Below are 21,693 nucleotides of genomic sequence, written 5' to 3'. Positions count from 1 at the left end.
ATTGGTGATAATTAACCTTGATCACTTGGTTAAGGTGGTGTCTGCTGAGTTTCTCCACTGTAAAATTGTTATTTCTCCCTTTAAAATTAATAAATGTCTTGAGGGAGACTATGCAAATACTCTTTCTCCTCAAACTTTCCCACACTAATTTGAGCATCATTGGTAGATTGGCCCATAATTATTACTATAGTGTTTGCCAAATGGTGATTTTTTTTTTAAATCTTCCTCCTTTCTTTTGCATTTATTTATTGGAATTCTTCTGCAAGGAAGGGCTGTCCCTTCTTCCCCATTTATTTATTTATGCAATTAAAATGTTTATTGGTATGGAATCATGGATATTTACTTTATTTTATGGATAATGATCCAATGTTTGTTTATTTATTTATCAATTTGTTCCAGTGTTGGCCATGGGGGTTGCCTTCAGTTTGGCTGTGTGTCTTGTCACATGCCCCATCCTTGTTCGAACCCTCCCAGGAGGTCGTATCTGGTAACTGTAGAGACCACCTGGGCATAGACTATCCCCATTGTACCCTGGGGATGAGGTCCAAGGAGGCAAACCACTGTTAGGGCTGGCTGGACTTAGAAGCCAGTTCTCTTGAATGCCTATCCTGCTCTCTGCCAAGGCACCAGGCTGTCTCTCCACACTTCTCGGTCTTTGTTTACCATGAAATTCCCATAACCCCACCCTTCCTTCCCCCTCTGATTCCTGGGGCTCATCCAGTCACTGGAAGTGGGGCGGGAGGCCAGGCTTCTGACACGTGTCTTGGAGGGGTGGCCTTCTGTGTCACCTCTCTGCCACCAACACCCTTACAGGCAGTCAGGATTAGTTTGGGAAGGTAAATCTTTAGGTTATGATTACTGCTATAGTTTTACTACTGTTAAAAGTAAAGCATCTCACTTTTCAGCTAGTGTGGTCATCCAGAGCTTTTTACCAAAGTGTAGGCACAACTTATTTCTCCTTCCCACAGTAATGAATGCAAACAAGACTTGTTAAAAGGCGCCAGGACAGTTAGGTAGAGAATGGTTTCCTCTACAGAGAGAGGAATAAGTAAAAGGATATCATTAGGAAACTTCAAGACATATCCAGAATGTGGATGCTCTACCAGAAAATTGGCTTGGAATCTTTTTTTTTTTTTTTAAGATTTTTATTTATTTATTCATGAGAGACACACAGAGAGAGGCAGAGACACAGGCAGAGGGAGAAGCAGGCTCCATGCGGGGAACCTGATGCAGGACTCTATCCAAGGACCCCAGGATTACGACCTGAACCGAAGGCAAACAGTCAACCACTGAGCCACCCAGGCATCCCTGGCCTGGATTTTTTACAAAGGCAGTGTCATAACACAGAAGTGGTGGGAGTTTTGTAGTTTAAAAGAAGCTAAAGAGACATAAGAGCCAATACAATGTGTCAATCTCCGGTGGGGGTCTTGACGTTAAAAGTTTGTGAAAATCATTTGGAGACACTTGAAATTTGAATTTGGACTGGATATTAGACACCAGGAAATTATTACTTCTCTTAGGTGTAATAATGGTAGTATCATTCTATAGGCACTGAAGTATTAGGGGTGAAATGTCTTGATACCTGTACCTTATTTCAAATAATTCTAAAGAAACATTCACAGAGTAAAGCAAATGTGGCAAAATGTTACCAGTTGTCAAATGTCGGTGTATAATACAGCAGTGTTCCTCTTTCAGTATTCTGTATGCTTGAATTTTTTCAAAATAGAGCCTGAAGATAAACTACTCCTATAATCTTGTTTTATATCCTCCGTTTATTAAGAAAACATCTCTTCCCTTCTATTCCCATTAAAATGACAAAAGTAAGTTCCATCCTGCTGAAATGATCGTATAACCAGGGATTCAGGAACTCACATTAACAGGATCCGGTATCAAGCCTGGATCTGTGGAGAGATGGTTGCAATGAGGAGTAGAGTTCTGGTCTCTGCATATCTAGTCTTAAACCCCAGCTACTCTGCTGTTTGGTCAGTGACCTAGGCTAAGGAACATAACACTTCTGAGCCTCAGTTTCCACAACTGTAAAATGAGGATAGTAATGTATTATTTGTTTCGAGAACCAAGGGTTCCATTTGTGCATGTCATATCATATGGGTATGGGTATCACCACCAACAGTGGAGAGTGTAAGACCCACCATAAACAGCAGCTGTTGTGTTAGGGCCATTTTGTGAGGCTTTGCAGGCTGTCCAGTCCTCCAGGGGTAGGCAGGGAATGTGAAGATGATAGCTCAGGCCCTGAGAATCAGATGTTGGCTGATAAAAGCAGGACTGGGGACGAGATAGCAAAGGGGTCTGTCTTTAGGGACCTCAAGATCATTTGAGCAAATGGGATTATGTATGCAATCACTGTGCCTTCAAAACAGTGTACCTTTGGGTTAGGGGGATTAGCTTATTAAATGCGAACATTTAAAGTATCTGACAATATTTTAAAATTCTGGTTTGACATAGCTGCTGCTGCTGCTTTTTCTTTTTTTTGAATACAGAAGCCTCGATAATAGGAGGGCTGACAATTGGGTATCTTTATGCAAAAACATGATTCTTGACTGTTAACGTGATGCTACATGAAAGGAATTGGAATTGAATAGATCATAGACTTAAATGTAAGAGCCAACTAAAAATCTTCTAGAAGAAAATATAGAATAAAACCTTAGTAATCTTTGGTTAGGCAAAGATTTCTTAAATAGGACACAAAAAGCATGAGTCATAAAAGAAAAAGTATTAAATTGGACTTCATCAAAAGACAGTGTCTTCAAAAGCCACCATTAAAAAAGTAAAACAGCAAGCCCCTGATTGGTAGAAAATGCTTTTAAAACACATGTCTAACAAAGGACTTATATTTAGAATACATGGCAGATTTCTTACAACTCAATAATGAGAAGATAAACAACCCAATTTAAAAAATGGACAAAAGAGGGGCACCTAGGTAGTCTAGTCACTTGAGCATCCAACTCCTGGTTTTGGCTCAGGTCATGATCTCAGAGTCATGGGATCGAGCCCTGTGTCGGACTCTGTGCTCAGGGGCGGACTCTGCATGAGATTCTCTCCCTCTTCCCCTGCCCCTGCTCGTTCTCTCTCTCTCTCTCTCTCTCTCTCAAATAAAGGAATCTTTAAAAAAATGGGCAAAAGACTTGAACACTTTACTAAAGAAGCTAAGCAGATGGCAAATAAGCACATGAAAAGATGCTCAACATCATCAGTCAAAAACACAATGAGCTGCTACCACATGCCCACTAGATGACCAAAATTAAAGAGACAGTACCAAGAGCTGGTTGGTAAGGATATGGAGCAACTAAAACCTTTATACACTGCTGATGCAAAACAGTAAGGTTACTTTGGAAAACAGTTGGCAATTTTTTATAAACTGAAACATACACTTAACAGAACTCCTGGAAATTTTTTTTTAAAGATTTTATTTATTTATTCATGATAGTCACACAGAGAGAGAGAGAGAGAGGCAGAGACACAGGCAGAGGGAGAAGCAGGCCCCACACAGGGAGCCCCATGTGGGACTCGATCCCGGGTCTCCAGGATGGCGCCTGCCCGCCAAACCGCTGCGCCACCCAGGGATCCCTTAAAAGATTTTATTTATTTACTCATGACAGATGCAGAGAGAGAGACAGGCAGAGGGAGAAGCAGGCTCCACACAGGGAGCCCAACATGGGACTCGAACCCGGGTCTCCAGGATGACACCCTGGGCCAAAGGTGGCGCTAAACCACTGAGCCACCTGGGCTGCCCAAAATTCTGGAAATTCTACCCCTAAGTATTTACCCAAGAGAAATGAAAGCATATGTTTCCATAGAGGCTTGTATGTGAATGTTCATTGAGCTTCACTCATAATAGCCCCAAGCTAGCAGCAATCCAAATGCCTATTAGCTGGTGAGTGGATGAAACACTATGGTATGTCCACATAATGCACTGCTATGCTGCAATTAAAAAAGGAATAAATATGGAAAACATGGGTGAATCCCAAAAACATGTGAAGTGAAAGAAGGTAGACACATAATTACGTAACTGCACTTATATGGCATTTTGGCACATAAGAGGTGTTCTGGGAAAGATAATCTAGTGGTGATGTGGAGGTGACTTGACTTGCAGAGATCCCCAGGGTGGTATACATGTTAGAAGGTGGGTGCTGGGCAGCCCCGGTGGCGCAGCGGTTTAGCGCCGCCTGCAGCCCAGGGTATGATCCTGGAGACCTTGGATCGAGTCCCACATCAGGCTCCCTGCATGGAGCCTGCTTCTCCCTCTGCCTGTGTCTCTGCCTCTCTCTCTCTCTGTGTCTCTATGAATAATAATAAAAAAAATCTTAAAAGAAAAAAAAAAAGAAGGTGGGTGCTATAACCTTGACCTGACCTTGTGGGACCCTGGGCCAGGGGTATTAGAGACAAAGTATAAACATCAAGTATGAACAGAGGCTTGGCTTCACATCTTAGGTCTGCTAGGGATGAGCTGTGTGCCATTGGGCATGTCATTTAACCTCTCTGGGCCTTGTTTTTTTTTTTTTTTTTTTTTCATCTGTAAAACAGGGATTAAAAATCTACTCCCAAGGAAAGTTGGAAGTTAGAGTTATAGGTAAAGTGTCTCATACTCAGAATAGAAGCATAGCTCTTTGAAGATTAATTTCCTTCCCTCTTGGTTTCTTTCCCTTTGCCTCTCATTGATATGTGTCTTGCCCCTTCTCTCTGCTGCTTTTATATAAGAAATGTAAGCACAAATGTGTCTAAGGTGGGTCAAAATGTGTCTTTTGGCCAGCTTCACCCCAGCACCAGCCCTCAGTTCAGCACACCTTGGCCACGGACATCCTACGTGACCTGGGCAAGTCACCTTCCTTCTCTGGACGTCTTCTTCAGAATGAAGGGCTTAGGCCAGGTGATTGCTCTGGGCTCCAGTTTCTGCTCCTTCACTCTAAGGGTTCTAGACCAGGAATGAAGAAACGGCAGAGCTCAAGAAGCAGTTGCTTATGAAAGTCTCAGGGAACAGCGAGATTCTTTTGGTGTTGGGCCTGGGCTTGTGGTTCAGCTGTGAGTGGAAAGGGGGCCTTTGGGAAGAGTCAGTCTAGAGTCTAGAGAAGGATGGTAAGTTCAGAGTGGTTCCTATTTCCCCTCCTGCTCAGCTCTCTATCCAGCAAAGTGTTATGAGGTGGGTGGAGGCACTGTCCTTTCTTGGAGGAAGATCATTTCTCAGAACAGGGTCACTGAGTGTTCTAAACCAGAGGTGCTGGCCTGTTCTCTTCCTTGGCACAGCAGACTCGGTAGATTCCAGCACTGAGTCTGATCACTGCAGTGAAAAATGAGGCACCAGCCCTTACTCCTGTGGAAGTGAGGGGTGAGGCTAGCTCAGGAGGTGTCACTGGTTGCACAGGTTCAATACAGCTCCTGCCCCCCATAGCTCAGCAGCACCCACTGCATGAAGAGTAAATGGTAGACACCACCATTGAGCTTGTGACCTCAGCCTCTGAGAAGCCATCCTTCAATTAAGGTGCTGAGTGGCCTCAGAGAAAAGAGCCAAATGAGAGCCATTGAGTTCCCTGGGCTGAAGGTGATTGATCCCACCAGACAAGTCCCTTGTTTTCAAGCCCTGCTACATAGTAGCTTCCAGATTGGCCAGCTGCATCAGCCCTGAGCTGTAGGTAGGCCAGTATTTTGTCTCTGATGGTCACATACTTTGTTAAAAAACCATGTAGTGGGGATGCCTGGCTGGCTCAGCAGTTAAACGTCTGCCTTTGGCTCAGGTCATGATCCTGGGGTCCTGGGATCCAGTCTTGCATTGGGCTCCCTGTGGGGAGCCTGCTTCTTCCTCTGCCTCCCTCTCTGTGTCTCTCATGAATAAATAAATAAAATCTAAAAAAACTCCAAAAAAAAAAAACGAAAAGCAAAGAGCCCCCAAGCCATGTAGTCACCTAGGCCTGGGTTCAAACCCCAGTTCTTCTCCTTCAGACAAGTGACTTAGCTTCTGTGTTTCTTACTTTCTCATCTGAATAATGAGATTAATAAACCTACCTGGTGGAGTCATGGGGGAAGGGGATAAGCAGGAATGCAAAACATCCAGTGCAGTGCTCTGTACATGGTGGATGCTCCATAAATAATGATTATTCTTACAGTTGTTTTTAGGACCTCATGCACAGGAAAAGATCACATATCCCAGAGTGTTTTGGATACAACTTAGTTTATTTTACTAGGCCAGTAGCTCTCAGGGTGTGGCACCCTGACCAGCAGTATCTGAGAACTAGTTAGAAATGCAAATTTCCAGACTTCACCTCAGATCTTCTGAATCAGAAACTCTAGAGAAAGGCCCAGTGAGCTGTTTTAATAAGCCCTCTAGGTGATTCTGATGCCTGCTCAAGTTTGAGAACAGTTGTACTTTTTTTTGTTTTTTGTTTTTTTTTTTTTTGCAAATTTGAGCATAGAGAATTTAAAATAGCGTCATACAATATATTAAGTGGTCTTACTTTATGCATCAAGTTTGAAATAATACAAATCCCCCCGAATAAATATATCATCACAATTTGCATCATTTCAAAGCTGGCAAGTGAATGAATTTTGAACAGCATTTATACTATATATACTTGGTAGTGCCATCTTAGTTGGTATCATTTAGGATGCTGTCAGCAGTAGAAAATCCTGACTAAAATGGATTTTAGAAATAGGAAAATGTATTCATTCACATGACAAGAATTCCGCAGGTGGGTACATCTGGGAACAGTTCATCAGGGTCATGTGGCTGCTCTTCGATTCTGTTTGCATGCCCCTATGTGTTGGTTTGCCTCCAGGATAGGGGTATTATGAATGCAGCAGTCCTAGATGTCACACTCAAGACTTGTCAACACTGCAAGGAAGGGGCCTATTCTTGGGATCTTTATTTAGGAACCCAGAAGCCTTTCCTACAAGATTCTGGAAGGTTTCCCCTCATCTCATGGGCTATTCCTAAACTATACAGCCACTTCTAAACCCATACCCACAAGGTGGGAAGAAAATAATTGGTTTATAGCAACCTTTGAGTGTTGTTATTGGTTGAATTGTCCCCACTCCCCGCCCATCAAATTTCCTTGTTCAAGCCCTAACTTCCATTACTTCAGAATGTGACTTTACTTGGAAATAGGGTCACCAGAGACATAATTAGTTAAGATGAGGTCTTTCTGGAGTAGGGAGGGCCCCTAGTCCAATACGAATGGTGTCCTTATAAAAAGGGACACATGGTGAATGCCATGTGAAGCTGAAGGCAGAGACCAGGGTGATGCAGCAGAAGCCAAGGGATGCCAAAAAATCACCAGCAAACTACCAGAATCTAAGAGACAGGCAGGGAACAGATTCTTCCTACAACCCTTAGAAGGACTGACCGTGCAGACACCTTGATGTGAGACTCCTACACTCTAGAACTGTGAGACAATACATTTCTTTTGTTTAGGCCTCCTGCTTTGTGGTGCTTTGTCATGGCAGCCCTAGCAAACCAAAAAAGTGGTGGACCAGGTGTTGGGGAGTCAATTGCCATGACCACTACTACGCCTGCGGGTAAGGAATGTTGTACTAATATCTCTACCTCAAATACACCTAAAATGTGAGACAAGCAGTTCCATGAGCTAGAAAGTGCCCAGGCTTTGGGATCCAAAGATTGAGCTTTAACTGTATCCCCAGCTAGCTATGTGACCTTGGGCAAGGTCAGGCTCTCTGACTCTCTGAATCACTAAACTGTAAAGTCCACCACTGAATTATATCATGGGATATCCATTGTTGGCATGGAAATATTCAGACATTCCCATTTCCCAGCCCACCAAAGAGAATACCCTCCCTTCCTCTTAATTCTCTACTTGGCTCCAGTCTGTCCCTACCTCAATCCTTCTCCACCCCACCTCCACTCCAGGAGAGTTTGAAACTGTTTCTGTAGAACTAATTGGGTAGAGAAGGACAAAAGAAGACAATGGCGGGGGGGGGGGGGGGGGGAGAAAGAGAGGGAGAACTTGGCCTCTGGGGGAGGAGGTCAGTCTGCAGAATAAAGCGTTCAGAGAAAGAAGAGAGGAGAGAGAAAAAAAAAGGTTGAGAAGGCTGAAGGTAGAGAGACATAATTTTGAGGACCTTTTGGCTGGTGAGGGGCTTCAGAGCAAGTAGAGTGTAAGAGAATTAGGCAAGAGAGAAAAGAAACTTCCAAGGAGATTTACTAGTGGTATAGATTAGATCTATCTTTATGTTTTTCAAAAGCTTCAAGTAAGAATGCAATTCCTGAGCTCTAGAGAGAGAATAAAGTGGGATCACTAACTCACCATCCTGGAATAGTTAATGAAAGAATCACAAAACTAAAGCAAGCTTCCTTCTGCCAAAACAAAAACAAAAACAAAAGCAAACAAGGGAACAGACACTCCTAGTGGCAGCCAGTCAAGGAAAAGGATGCAACTTTGTGCCATACAGTTCAAAACACAGTGGTCAGGAAATGAGACTGAGAAGTCTGACTAGATGTGTCATGACTTGTAAACTTTCCCCATAAGCCACTCAGATGGAAGTGAGTGAAAAAAATTCCGAGAACTCACAAAACTATGCCCCAGACTAGAGCAAGAGGAACTAAGGGAGGACTGCCAGCTTAAATACAGGATACTTAGTTACATTTGAATTTCAGATAAATGATAAATAATTCTTTAGTGCACACCCCATGCAATATGGAGGATATACCTATACTAAAACTGATTTGCTGAAATTCAGATTTGACTGGGAGTCCTGGTATTGTATTGTTATTATTATTTTGATTAAATCTGGCGATGCTAGACTGAGGTAATGAACAGATATTCTGTAGAAGACTAAAAACAAACAAACACGAAGACAAAACTAGAAAAACAAACAAAAAACCCCTCAAGCAGAAGTCCCTAACAACTCTAGAGTCTCACTGACAGTTGGACTCACCATTTCATGGGCTCCTTTCTGAATAGGGATACCGCTGTAACAACTCTGGGAGCTGCCTCTGGCTTTAATAAAATCCCCGCAGAGAGAGAGCCAAAGTCCACATGGGCTCTGGGTTCCACATGACTTCTACATGAATTCTCCTCCCTACTGCACCATCAGGATATAAAAAAGTGGAGAGACTTGCATCACCCTAGCCTCTGGAACTTAGAGAAGAAAAATGGCTTTGGGTATGGAAGGTGAGAGTTCATAAAGAAAGCCTTTTCAGAGTTACCTCCATTATAATGAGCAAAATAAAAAAAGAATGCATCACAAGTATGAAAGCAAGCAATATGTAGAAGGCAAAGGATAGATGAAGAATCTTAGCTAGAAGAAAACCCAAGAAATGAAAGAAAATTCCCTCTGGTCATTTTGAGGCAGCTGTTTCTGTCCAGCTGGCTGTTCACCAGATTTTTATAGGAATGGAAGAAAAAGAAAAGAAAGAAAAGGCTTAGATTTCTGATTAACTCTCTACTTTGGGGAATTCATGCTCAAGGCAAAAATCAAAGAACTGCCCCAAACAAACAAAACAACATATATAATAGGGATATTTGTTCTACTACTGTTTATAAGAGTAAACAAAAATGATTCATATAGTCATAAATTGGTTAAGTAAATGGTAGAAATTGATACCATAGAATTTGCATGGAGTGTTGAGAATTGAGACTGAGATCCATGTTTCCTATTTCTGAGTAAAAATAATTAGGTTATGGAGCAACACATAAAGGAAAATCTCTTTGATGCTCTGCAAACCTGTGATCATGGGCTTCTGTTCATAAAAGTGCCCACAAGGGTGTTTTCCCAAGATGTTATCAATAGCTTTCATGTCTCACGGTGGGATTTCTAATTTTTCCCTGTTCTCTGCACTTTTCTTTATTGAGTTTACCTTTTCCTTTCACATAATACATGTATTGATTTTATTTTATTATTTTTTTTAAACTATACCCTCTTTTGCTTTTCTTGAGCTCAGGGGCCTTTCAAGTTACCTGAAGTACTCTGGGAGGAAATAGACCAGATAGAATGTGGCCAGGTCACATTTGCTTTGTAACGAGTAGCTGGCCTGGCCTCTGGATGGTTCTGCAGCCCCAGGCCCTTGGGGTGTCTTAGCATTAGCTGCTTGACCTGGAGTTCCCCATGACCAGCTGAGTAGATACCTGCTGGAGCACCAGACTTGTGGCAGAAAAATTGCTTTGGAAAGCAGAATGGAGCCATGAAAGAGTGAGAACCCCCAACTTATTGGCCAGGCAATCTTATTTCTCCCCTCCATCCTCAGTTTCCTTGTATAAAATGGGGTTAATGGAACCTATCTTATATGGTCATTGTAGGCATCAGATAAAAGAATATATGTGAAAGCTACTCCATACATTTCCATTTCCCTTTTGAAAGTTTTTTCATGGTGCTGTTAAAATTAGATGTTCCATTTTATTGATGATTGGATCTTGGATTGAGGGCCAATTTATTTGGAAATGTTTATGTAAGGATAAACACCCTCCCTGCCCTCTAGTCTATACCTGCAATCTAGCCTTCAATATACTTTTCGGATTTCACTACTGGTGGGAGTCTTACAACTCAATTATTTGTTTCCAGAACTTGACTTCCCTGTGCGTTCTCTTCTTTGATATGTGGGAAACAAGAGAATTTTACTGTAATATCTATGAATAGAACATGATTAAACAGTTGTCAGGAAATCAGAACAAAAGGGAAGGCTTTGCGCTCAAAAGGCTTGCAATCAGTAACGAAAGGTCAAAATGGCATCTGAGATGGACATAAGGTTTCCATCACCCCCTGCAGGGTGAGGGGCCCTGGGTCTCCAGCTTTTCATCTCTGGCTTTCGGCTCAATTAAACAGCAGAGTCAGCCTGTTGCCCTGGGCTGACACACAAGTGGAGTACATTTGGTTACTTCTAGTTTATTCAGAACAGTAATTTGGATTTTAAAAATAATTAAGATGAGTTAACCAGGCTTACATGTTGTCTTTAGAGGGACAGACTGTCCTAGGGTGCAGCGAAAACATTCGCTCTGAAGTCAGCTTAATACAGGAAGCCAGCAAAATGGGATTGCTCACTAGATCCTGGTTTTGGAAAAAATGTTTAAAACAGAAAATATTTTATGGCAACTAGCATGTCAAAGCAGTGAAATCAAAGAGCTGAGTTCCAGTTCCTACATCAAGCATGTGGCCATGGAATTCAGGATTAATCAGAGCAAATAACACATCTGCATGCATTCCAGGCAATTTCTGCCTCAGATGACAATGTCTGTATTTTATACTGAGGTTAAAGTTTAGGAAAGATGGATATACAAGTGAACCTAGGTGTGTGCTTAAGCCAGGGGCTTCAGAATTGAAAAATGCATGAGGATCCATGTCATAACTTTCCCAAGTCAGAAACCCCTCATCATGTAAATCTTACCTGCAGAGCGGGCATGCACTTGCATGGGACTACTTGACCCTCACTTGACCCTCACGTGTGGGAGGGAGAGGACTGAGGGAGCTTCCAGGGGCTATGTGTTGGGTTGAACACAGTTAGGAAGTGATGACGCTAATTAATCCACAACCACTAAACATTCAAGCATTGAGACCAAGTTATTCATAATTTTCGTCATTGGTAGCCATGGGATTAGTAAATTGCCCCATATTGTGAGTGAGAGAGAGAGAGAGAGAGACAAGTGTGTGTGTGTGTGCATGTGTGTGCATGCATGCTCACACATTAAGTAGAATAAGAGAACAGAAATAAAAGATTCCAAACAATTAACTGCCCAATTAGCTGTCCTCACAATTATGGGAATGTGACATTTAGTGAAAAACGCAATGATCATTTTAAATTAAATTGCCCATTTTGAAAGGGTCCTCCTGGCTCAGTCGCCATGCCAACTGGTTCTCACAGTGGTGCCATTGCTTTGGAGAGGCAGGCATAATAGTCTCCCTCACACCCAGCCCAGTCTGCTTTCTTAATTAACAACATTGAAACCAGGGAGGGGAAAGGTTGTGGTTGGGAACTGGCGGCTTGGCGAGACTCCCTTTCCAGTGATTTCTCAGGCTGGAGGGTGGCCTGTCTGAACTTTGCATCTGAGGAAATATTGTTGTGGGGGGTGGTGATGCAGGGCAGGACTGGGAAGACTGGCTGATTAGAGGCATTGTGCAATCAGTTAAAGGTCTCTTTCCAAAGCAGTGTGGGCCAAAATGAAAGACAACTGAATGTGAGCAAAATCTCAGAATCTAGAGATTCAACATGACTGATCAAAGTCCAGCTGGATTCTTTTCCAACATTTCCTACTGGCTTCCAGAAATGCAAGAAGGGGACAGAACCAGAATGCTCTTCTTCCTCCCATTTGTTTTCATGGCATCTGGTCTCATGGACTGATCTCCAAGCCCTCCCAGGGACTGTCTCTAGGTCACATAAGGACCTCAGTTTTCTTTGACATCATGACGTCTACGGTCCTCCCGTCCTCCCCTCCCCCCGCACCCCCGCCCACTGCCCACCCAGAAAAAAGAGCACAGACTTGAATACAAGGGGACCTATGGTTCCCACATGTATCCTTTTCATTGCCCTGAGTTCAGAAAGAAGGGCCCAAGGGGAATCAGAATTTGAAGGCCACTGAGACCTCCTCGTGGATAGGCCTCTTTTACCTTGGGTGGCAGCTCAGATCCCAGAGTACAGGGATAGCTTTGCACTCGGTGAGCACTGAACAAATGCAAGCTTGTTTGACATGGAGTTCCTGAGAAAGCCCCACTAGTCAGCACTTCTGCTCTCCCGCACAGTGTAGTGTTCATAATGGTCATATTATAGGACATGGACCAGCACTTACTTCCGAGAAAGGTGGGCTTTTGGACCTAGGTTTACTGTGGGTTCTGTTGCTTCTCAGCTAGGGGGACTTAGGTTACTTAGTGTCAGGATGCCTTGTCTGTAAAATGGGGAGAAAAACAGTACCTATCCTATTGAGTTACTATGAAGACTAAATAAGCCAATGCATGAGAGGGGCCTAGCATTGCTAAATACTCCAAAATGGTAATCTTTGTTACTATATACTTATAATTTCTTTCAAAATGGTGGCTCACTGTCAAAGCTGGGACCTCAGAGAGGATGCATCAACCCCTCAGTCTTGTGCAGACTCTAGAATCTGGAGCCAAGGCTCCGACTGACTGGGCCCACTCTCCACACAGCCTCCAGTAGAGTCTTTCTAAAAATGGAGCTTTATGGCATATCTCTTGTACTACTTGAAGCCCTTCAGTGTTTGCTGCTGACCACAGAAGATAGGCAGGGCTTCCTGCATGACAGAGGGTCCCTTTGAATCACTGGGGGCCTGGGCAGAGGTCTGAGCGGAGGCAAAGTGAGCAGGCCAACTGAGGACTCTGTCCCTCAGGGAAGGCTCTGAGGGCTTGCATGGGCTAGGGCCCAGGGTTCAGTCCATGTGTAGGGAAGACTCAGGAGCAGAATGGAAACAGATTTGAGGCAGCATTTCAGGACCAAAACCAAGGTTCTTCTATGCCCTAGAGATGGCCCCTGGGTGGGCATGCGAGTCAGCCCGTGAAACCAGATACCATGAAAATGAAGAGGAGGAATAAGAGTACTCTGGCTCTGTCCTCTTTTTGAATTTCTGGATGCCAGTAGGAAATGTTGGAAAGAATCCAACATAATGACAGCCGGGCTGGAGAGTGTCCGTTGATCCTGGGGTGGTGAGAGGACATTGTTTGTATGTATGTCTTGCTTCCTAGTGTATCAGGACAAATGTGGCAGCTTCCATGATGGATTCAGTGGCTGGTAAGAGAGCCAAGTGAGCTGGTAACTCACCATGGGCAGTTAAGACACTTTAAGCTGCAAGCAACAGGTGTGTTTCTTTTTTTTTTTTTTTAATGTATTTTTATTGGTGTTCAATTTACTAACATACAGAATAACCCCCAGTGCCTGTCACCCATTCACTCCCACCCCCCGAACAGGTGTGTTTCTTATCCTTCTAGAAGTCCAAAGGTAAGGCAGGCTCTGGTGAGAGACTACTGGTGGTGCAATGATGTTATCAAGAATGCAGGCTGTCTTTATGTCTCAGCTTTGCCATCCTTGCATGGACGTCCTCCTAAGATGGTTTCCTTCAGAGTCTCAAGATGGTTGCCAGGGGAACCGACAAGTACCTGCCTCCTCATGAGGGTGGGGGCCAGTGCTCAGTCTCCCCTGACTATGAAATGTAAACCTTTCCATTTAGCCTGACTGGGCAATGTAGGGTGCCCCAAACCAATAATAGTTTCTCTCCAGAGATGGGTAGATCCCAGAACAAATCTGAGACTCATTTGGAAAGGGGGCAGGGGGGACCTATGGGTTGGGTATAGGCGAGCAACTTCTTAACATCTTCTAACAAATAAATACCTCACACTGGCATTCGGGAAGCATTCTCAGGTTTTCAGGACTTGTGATGTCCTCTAGGTTTATAAACATCCATGGCAAACTTGAGAGGTGAGCAAGGATTTGTCTACCTACTTGCCAGAAAAGGGCTCCGAGGGGTTAATAAGCTAATACAAGGTCACACAGGTGTTGGAACAGCAGCAGGACTTTCTTTACCTTCCCTGCCCACTCAGCACTTGTTTATGGTCTGGAATCCTATGGCCTGAGAGCAAGTTTGTTGTGTGTACTACTGGTATGTAACAACTCTCTCAGAGAGAATTCCATAACCTGTGCATCCTAGGACTTTGGTGCTTGACTCCTCCCCACCCCCAGCTCTTAGCTGCCAACTGACTGCTCTCTGGCTCCCAGCTTTTCCCTGCCACCATCCCTGCTTCCTACCCACAAGCTGTGCTTTTTCATGTTTTGCCTTCCCACCTCTAGTGCCCTTTGTACCAAGATTACTTACTATCAGCTAATGACAATATCCTTCCAGTGTGGGTGTGACAGGCAGGGGACAAGGAGAAGGGAGAGAGAAAGGACATTTCTGGGCAGAGAGGCTGGGGCAGCTCCCCTCCTTGGCAAAGGCCATCTGAGCAGATCTGGGCAGACGGGCCCAGCGGCTGCCTGCTAGAATGTTGACTCCTAAGGCAAGTGTTTGTCCATTGGAAGATGTGGTTCCTTCTAAGTTTCCCTGCTGATGTTTGGTACAAAATAAGAGATTGGAAACAGGGGTTGTAGGAAGAAGTGGACTTTTTCTCATTCTTATTCTATTTTAATGAGAGAACTAGAGCCAAGGAATATCCATCCTACCCTCGTGCCTTTGACAAGGAGGCTTCCCTTCCTAGGTGCCAGCAAGAGGCCATGGGCTCCTCTAGCCATTGAAATACCCACCCTCCAGGCCAACATGTCACAAGTGGCATCAGCATCTGCCACTCTTTGCCAGGGTCCCCTCTAATCTTTTTTATAGGGAGTCTCCCAAACTTGGAGAAGCCCCATCAGGGATATCTGGGGAACCTGGGGTTTTTCCTGCCTTTTAGAATTTCTGTGTCTGCAATAAATGTGGGAGCCAGAGGAGTGGAGAAAGCTCTGGAACATAATAGGAGTACTGTGGCTGAGTAACAGCTCGGATAACTACTAAGGCCCCTCATGTGTCCAGTTATATATGAGTTTTATTGAGTTATAATCAGGTTCCCACTATGGAGTCTTGACTTAAAAAAAAAAAAAGAAAAAGGGTTTATGGAGGTGTAACTGGCACAAACAATAAACTTGGGACATCCACTTCTGGTCAAGATGGAGTAATAAGGAATAGCCTTGATTCTTGTAGGTCCTCTATATCCTCACATTGTAGAGAAAAGGTACAGTGTGACCTTATTAAGTAGAATAAGAGAACAGAAATAAAAGATTCCAAACAATTATTTTTTTACTTTGCATTTTTTTCCCTAATTATCCCTAATTATTTCCTAATTATCCTGATATTTCCAACAAGGCCGTTGTTCCTTAGGTCTAAAAGGACTTGAAGTAGCTCTAATCTGGCTGGGCTCATGTCACATGGCACTGGCTTCCAGGGCTCCCATTACTGAAGTGCGTTAACATTCCCCAAAGGTCATAAGAAGACTCCAGGCTTGTGGTGGAGAGAGAAGGAACTTTGAGAGGATGATCACTTAAAAATATTCACTAAATCTCTGGAATTTTGACTTTTTCTGTAAAGATGTAGGCTTTGTTCAACTCTTCCATGCTTCCTGAGAGAACTAGTGTGATGGGGAGGGATGTGGAATGAGTCAATATGGCAACACCTCATAGCTGATCTATGAAGGAAACCTCACAGGCAAATGAAAATCTTCTGAAGTCTGGAAGGCAGGGGGGCAGGGTAAAGCAAATCAATCCTATACTTGGGTCACAAGAAGAAAAGAGTCTTCTAATTTATTCTAGATCATCAACTATGTCATCAATTGCTCTGTATCCACTGAAAATGTTAATGACACAAGAAAAGTTCCCACTAGATGAGTTTCCTACCTTCTGCACCACTGACATTTGGGGCTGGGTTACCCTTTGTTGTGGGGCTGTCCTGTGTGTTGTAGGTCATTTAGCAGCCCCTCTGGTTTCCGACCATCACTAGCACCCCACCCCTAGTTACCAAACCAAAAATGTCTCTAGACATTGCCAAATATCCCTAGGGGGCAAAATGATCCCATTTTGGTTTGAAAAAAAAGTAATCATAGACTGTCATTTTGGCCAGTCTTTACTGTGGACTGCTACATGCCAGGCACTGTGTTAAGGGCTTTGGTGAGACAGGATCCTGTTTATCTGTGGCTCCTGGGTTACAGGGCCTTTTATTTTCTTCTTTTATCATGAGAAACACATGAAGCAGCAAGGTCTGGGTTTTCTAGTTAATTCATGGGTTCTCACTCTGCCTCCGGCCCTATGCAGTGTCGGGCTGGGGAAAAAGAGTAGAGTCCTGGACGTATCAGTTCTGCTTTTAGATATCCCTGTCACTCTTTTGGAACCTCATTTACAAAATGAGGGTAATAATACAGGCCTTACAAGGCTGTGAGGCTCAGAAACAAATTTGTGAGGAGGAGGAGCATGCCTGCTTTGCTTACCACTCTCTCTTCAATGCCAGGCCACTGGACCTGGTGCGTAGATAGTAGATGATCAATGAATGCTCCTTGAATGCATAGGTCAATGAAGAAAAATGCCTGGCATCTATCACAGGCACTGGTACTGATGTGTGTCCCATAAATACTTCCTGTCTGACTGTGTGTCAGAGGCACCAGCAGGCATCAGATGCTATGAGCAGGACAAAACCCAGAACCGCCTCTGCCCTGAGGAGTTGGTGATCTAGGAGGATGGGAACAGCAAAGAACAAGAATTACAATTATTAAATAATTGAAGGCACAAAACTATTGTGAAGTGGAGGTTCAGAGTCACCCACACACTCACCCAGACACACTCACACCCAAGCACACCCAACTATGGGCAGGTGAGAGCAAGTGCCCGGTGCTCCAGCCTGTGGGCTTGTGGTTAGCCAAGGATCGAGAAGTTTTAGAGAGGTTTTCACTGCTTTTGAAGCTTAAAACAATAAACCTTAATAAAAGAAAACATTTCCATTGACCTTTTAAACACTTAATAGGAGTTAAAAGTAATTAAAACTAATCAAATAGTCTGTTCTGTTCCAATTCAATTAGCACTTTCTTTTATTAACTTCATTGTCCGTTAAGATTGGGATTCAGGTTTGTCTGCATCTGGAAGAGGCCACATTTGCCCAAGGGCTGGAGGAGCGGAGGAAGGCACCCACTTGCAGTGGGAGCGCCTGGAAGAGACAGGGCTCTGCGAGGCGCCCCGAGCACTGGCCCTGCCATGGCCTGGCTGTCCCCCCAGACCTGTTCGGCCTCCCTATTCTACCAAGACTCAGTTTCCTCATGTGTGAAGATGAGGTGGTACTACCGTGTAAGGTTGGGTTAGAGATGAAGGCAACTAAGGCACTTGTGGAAAGGTACACCTGGTACACCGTGGGGTACAAGGGGGGCTGGCTCAGGGTGACCCCCTCCCTTCCCTTCACTTCAGAGCCAGCCTTTCCAAATTTAGATTCAGCCTTTCACACTGAGGTCAGGAGACCTTGCCGTTGGGCCCTCCTCTGGGCTTCCTCAGTCTCTGCACTCTCACTCTCATGCATCCTTGCAACCATATGAGTGTGACCAGGAGCTCCTGGAGCACAGGGACTGAGTGCCCCTCAGGGCCCGATTGCTATGGGACACCCTCCTCACCCTTCTCTGTTCTGCTGCACTGCAGGGAACATTTCCCAGCCTCCCTGGCAGCAGGACTCGAGCTAGTTTCTACCCGTGGGAACACTGACGGAGGTCAGAAAGTGGGAAGAAAGGAGGAGCCAGGGTGCTTCTCTGTCTCATCCTCCCTCTTCTATTTTGGGGTTGTTTGGGGCCTGCATCTCCTCTGATAGCATCTCCTGCCATGGTCCCGCCCTACCTGGCCATCCGGGCTCCTGGCTTCTGATAACACCATTGTCCTTCCCGAATCCCAGGTGGTACAGGCGGCTTCCTGCTGTTGCTGAGCTCCAAGTTGCTTCCCCATCCCCTACCAGGCTTCTGGGCTCTCCCAGCTTCTGCATAAGCAGTTCCCTGGACTGAATTCCCTCCGTATGAAATGTCTAGCACGGTTGTTTCCAGACAGGAGCAGACTGATGCATTCCGTGTCCCCAGCCTTGACAGGAGCTCTGATTGGCCGAGTGCATTTTCTGTTGTCACATCCTAAAGAAGGTGGGGTTTTTGTTCACCTTCCCAGGTCTTGCTAGTGCTTCCCCCTCACCCTCCAAACCCTTAGTGATCCAGAAGCACGAGGAGACAGCTAAAGTGAGGGCCAACCCCAGAAAATCTATACCCAGATCTTTAAAGTTCTTGCAAATTGTGTCCAGTTCAATTCTATTTCATCTTCTCAAGCCCCAGCTTCCAGTTGGGTCCATTTACATAACAAGTGTCATCCCAGTGAGCCAAAATTAAATACCCCGACTTCTGCATTTCTAATCAATCACAAATTGTGAGTGAAAAGAGCTTGTTCAAGAGGGAGATTTGGCGCTGGGAGGTCTGCTCTGTCCATCAGTTCTGTCCTGCTCTGTACAAAGATGGGACTAACCACCCTGCCCCACACCCAGCCAGGGAGGATGGGAACAAGTCACCTCCAGTGACATCCACTCTGCAGTGGGAGAAACTTAGGGTGAATGCTGAATTGAGAAAAAAAATGAAGCCTGATTTCAGATGACTGGGAAGAAATGGCATTAGAGGTTTCCCAAATATACTGGGTGTCTGGGGGCTGCTGGGTAGGTTTGGACATCCAGGAATGGGGAGGGCCACTGGTCCCTACCAGGAACCACCTCCTGGCTGGAAGGTCTCAGACTCTGGAGACAGACCTCCCCGGGTTCAGTCTTCCTGGGCTCATACCAGCCCTAGGGGGTTGGCTGAGTGTTTGACCAGGTCTAAACCTCAGTTTCCTCATGTGTATAAAGGGTTTCTCCATCATAGACTGGAAAGAGCTCCAGGACAGAGGAGGTACTTGACAAAAGGCCTATTATCCTCTCTTTGATTCAAGACCCAGGCCTGGCCTCATGAGTGGCGGGAAGTACGCTTCCTCTGTGTTGACTTGCCTAGCTGTATTTATGTAGACCTTCCTGTGCTTTGGGGAGTGTGTGGGGTGGAGGATAAACTAGAGAGAACCCCCTCCCTCCCCTCCTCTCCCCTCCCTCCTGGGGGCACCAGCACTCCCTGCTTCAAAAGCTTCTGTGGCAGCCTGGTGCTCCTTAAGTCCCAGCCCCAGCCCAGGCCTTCCTCCCTCCCCAGCACCTGGGGGCTAGTAGGTTCACGAAGCGGATAACATCGAGCCATTGCAGGGTGGCAGCGGGCAACTGGGGAGAGGGCCTGCTGGCCTTGGCTGTCATTGCATTGCCACCTCACATGCAACAGGCCTAAGCCAAATCCACAATCTTCCATCCAGCCCTGCTGAGGATCATCCTTCCCCCATTTCCCCAAACTTCCATCTTTGTTGCCTCACCTCCTCTGTGAGTGTCACGCGACCATTGTCTAGTGCAAGGTCTCCTAAATTTAAGTGCCTCTCACATTCTCCCCTTCCATCCCATGGCCACTCGCTGGCCCTGACACGCATCCCTCACTGCTTCTCCCCAGAACTCCTTATTACAATAGCCTCTGAACAGGTGAACCTGCGTCCTCCTCCCCACCTCCATCTGTCCTGCCAACAATAGCTGTATTGTTGAATTTTTCCCGGCCCATGTCTCAGGCCACATCACTCTGTGCTCAGAAACCTGCACTGGCTCCCATGATCCTCTTGCTGGGGCCCTTCCAGGCATTCACAACAGACTCTAGTCTGAGCTAGCAACCTTCCCTCCCTGGCCTCCTTCCTTCCACTGTCAGCAGGCACTTTCTCCAACCTTCTGTACCATTTTCTGCCTAGCGCCTTTGCTCATGGCAGTCACTTCTCTGTTATGCTCCCCCCCCGCCCCCACTTCACTCCCTACCATCTTTTAGCCCAAATGCCTCTGCTGCCACGAAGCTGCTCCAGAGAACATGACACCTCTCTTACAGGGCTCAGCACGCATGGGCCAACACAGCCTCACAGAGAGATGTGTAGGTGGTTCGCCTGCACTTTGACCACCTGTGGAGATGGATTGGGCTTTGCATGAGAGTGTGCAGGTGTGGCTACGTGGGTGAACACACATTTAAAATGGATCCTGCTTCAAATGAAAGAAGCAGGGCTTGTCACTGTGCCTGCCAAACACCTGCAGGTGACTCACCCGGGGACCTTGTAACGATACAGATTCCTTGGCCCTGCCCATGGCCTCGGAGCCAGAATCTTGAAGGGGGAGGGGCCGGGAATCTGTATTTTTTAATCAGTCCTCCTGTGATCTTCAAATCTGAGGGCTGTGTGAGGGATGTCAGTGTTCAAGCTCTTAGAAAGCAAGAGTTTTAATGAAGGGATCATTACCTCGTCATACACGCAGGTATAAATACGTGGAATTAGGGAGGAGAACGAGTACTGCCTATGGTGTTAGGCCCTGTGCTAAGATCCTGCTCCATCTAGCTACTCCTTGTGACGCCGGTTCACAGCCCTCATTCCTCACTTTGCAGAAGAAGAAATAGAGGCTGCACAGTCGCACAGCTGGGGTGTGGTGGAGCAGGATTTGAACCAAGGACTGAGGCCAAAGCCCCCGCTGGAGTGACTGCACGATGCTTCCCATTTATGAACTGGGATTTCTCACAGGGCAAGCTTTCCTTAAGTTTCAAGATCAGCCCCCTCCCCGCTTCACAGCTTAGCCAGCCCTCTCTCATGACACCTCTAGAAGCTGCCTTCTGAGGTTCTGAGAGTCTTTCCCAGCAACTCCACCCCTCCTCTGTGTAAGATCAGTTTTCTTCCATTCTGCTCCCAAACAGCCTCGTCCATGCTGGGGGGTAACATTCCTGTCATGGCTTAGCCTTGAAATAGGCCGAGGGAACAGAAATATGAAGCAGGCGACTTGCCCCATCACACCCACACTGAGTGCAGGCCCGGGAGACAGGCCCTGGCCCAGAATATCTGCTGGGTTTGGAAATGAGCACCTCAAATTCAATAGCCTCTGAGTACAGGTGCATCTTCGTTGAAAAAGAAGGATCAGTAGAATGAATATAGTCACTATCAGTCTTGCACGCCACATGTAAACTAATCCATTCAGTTACTCTTCATTTGTGGAAAAAATATACCGAGAAATCCCGCTCGGAAATGGGAGTTTTAAATTATATTGTTTGTTATCTGTAATTGAAAAAATGCTCTGCACACGTATGGCAACAAGTCAGCGTTCCCAAAACACTGTGCCGGAGTGAAATGCTGTGGGT

At 45.3% G+C, this 21,693-nt stretch overlaps 1 protein-coding gene across 1 annotated transcript in view; it reads right to left on the bottom strand.

The window, feature by feature from the left end:
• COPB2 (COPI coat complex subunit beta 2) overlaps positions 1-8,920 on the bottom strand; it is a 68,057-nt gene extending 59,137 nt beyond the window's left edge. Inside the window, exon 1 of the mRNA XM_072792539.1 lies at positions 8,902-8,920. Coding sequence (XP_072648640.1) covers positions 8,902-8,904 — 3 coding nt within the window. The 5' untranslated portion in view covers positions 8,905-8,920. The remainder of the gene's footprint in view (positions 1-8,901) is intronic.
• Between the last annotated feature and the right edge of the window lie 12,773 nt (positions 8,921-21,693).

This window comes from Canis lupus, chromosome 22 (assembly GCF_048164855.1).
Source record: "Canis lupus baileyi chromosome 22, mCanLup2.hap1, whole genome shotgun sequence".
Taxonomy (NCBI): domain Eukaryota; kingdom Metazoa; phylum Chordata; class Mammalia; order Carnivora; family Canidae; genus Canis; species Canis lupus.
Note: the sequence above shows the minus strand (reverse complement) of the source record. Positions and strands in the feature narration are given on the sequence as shown.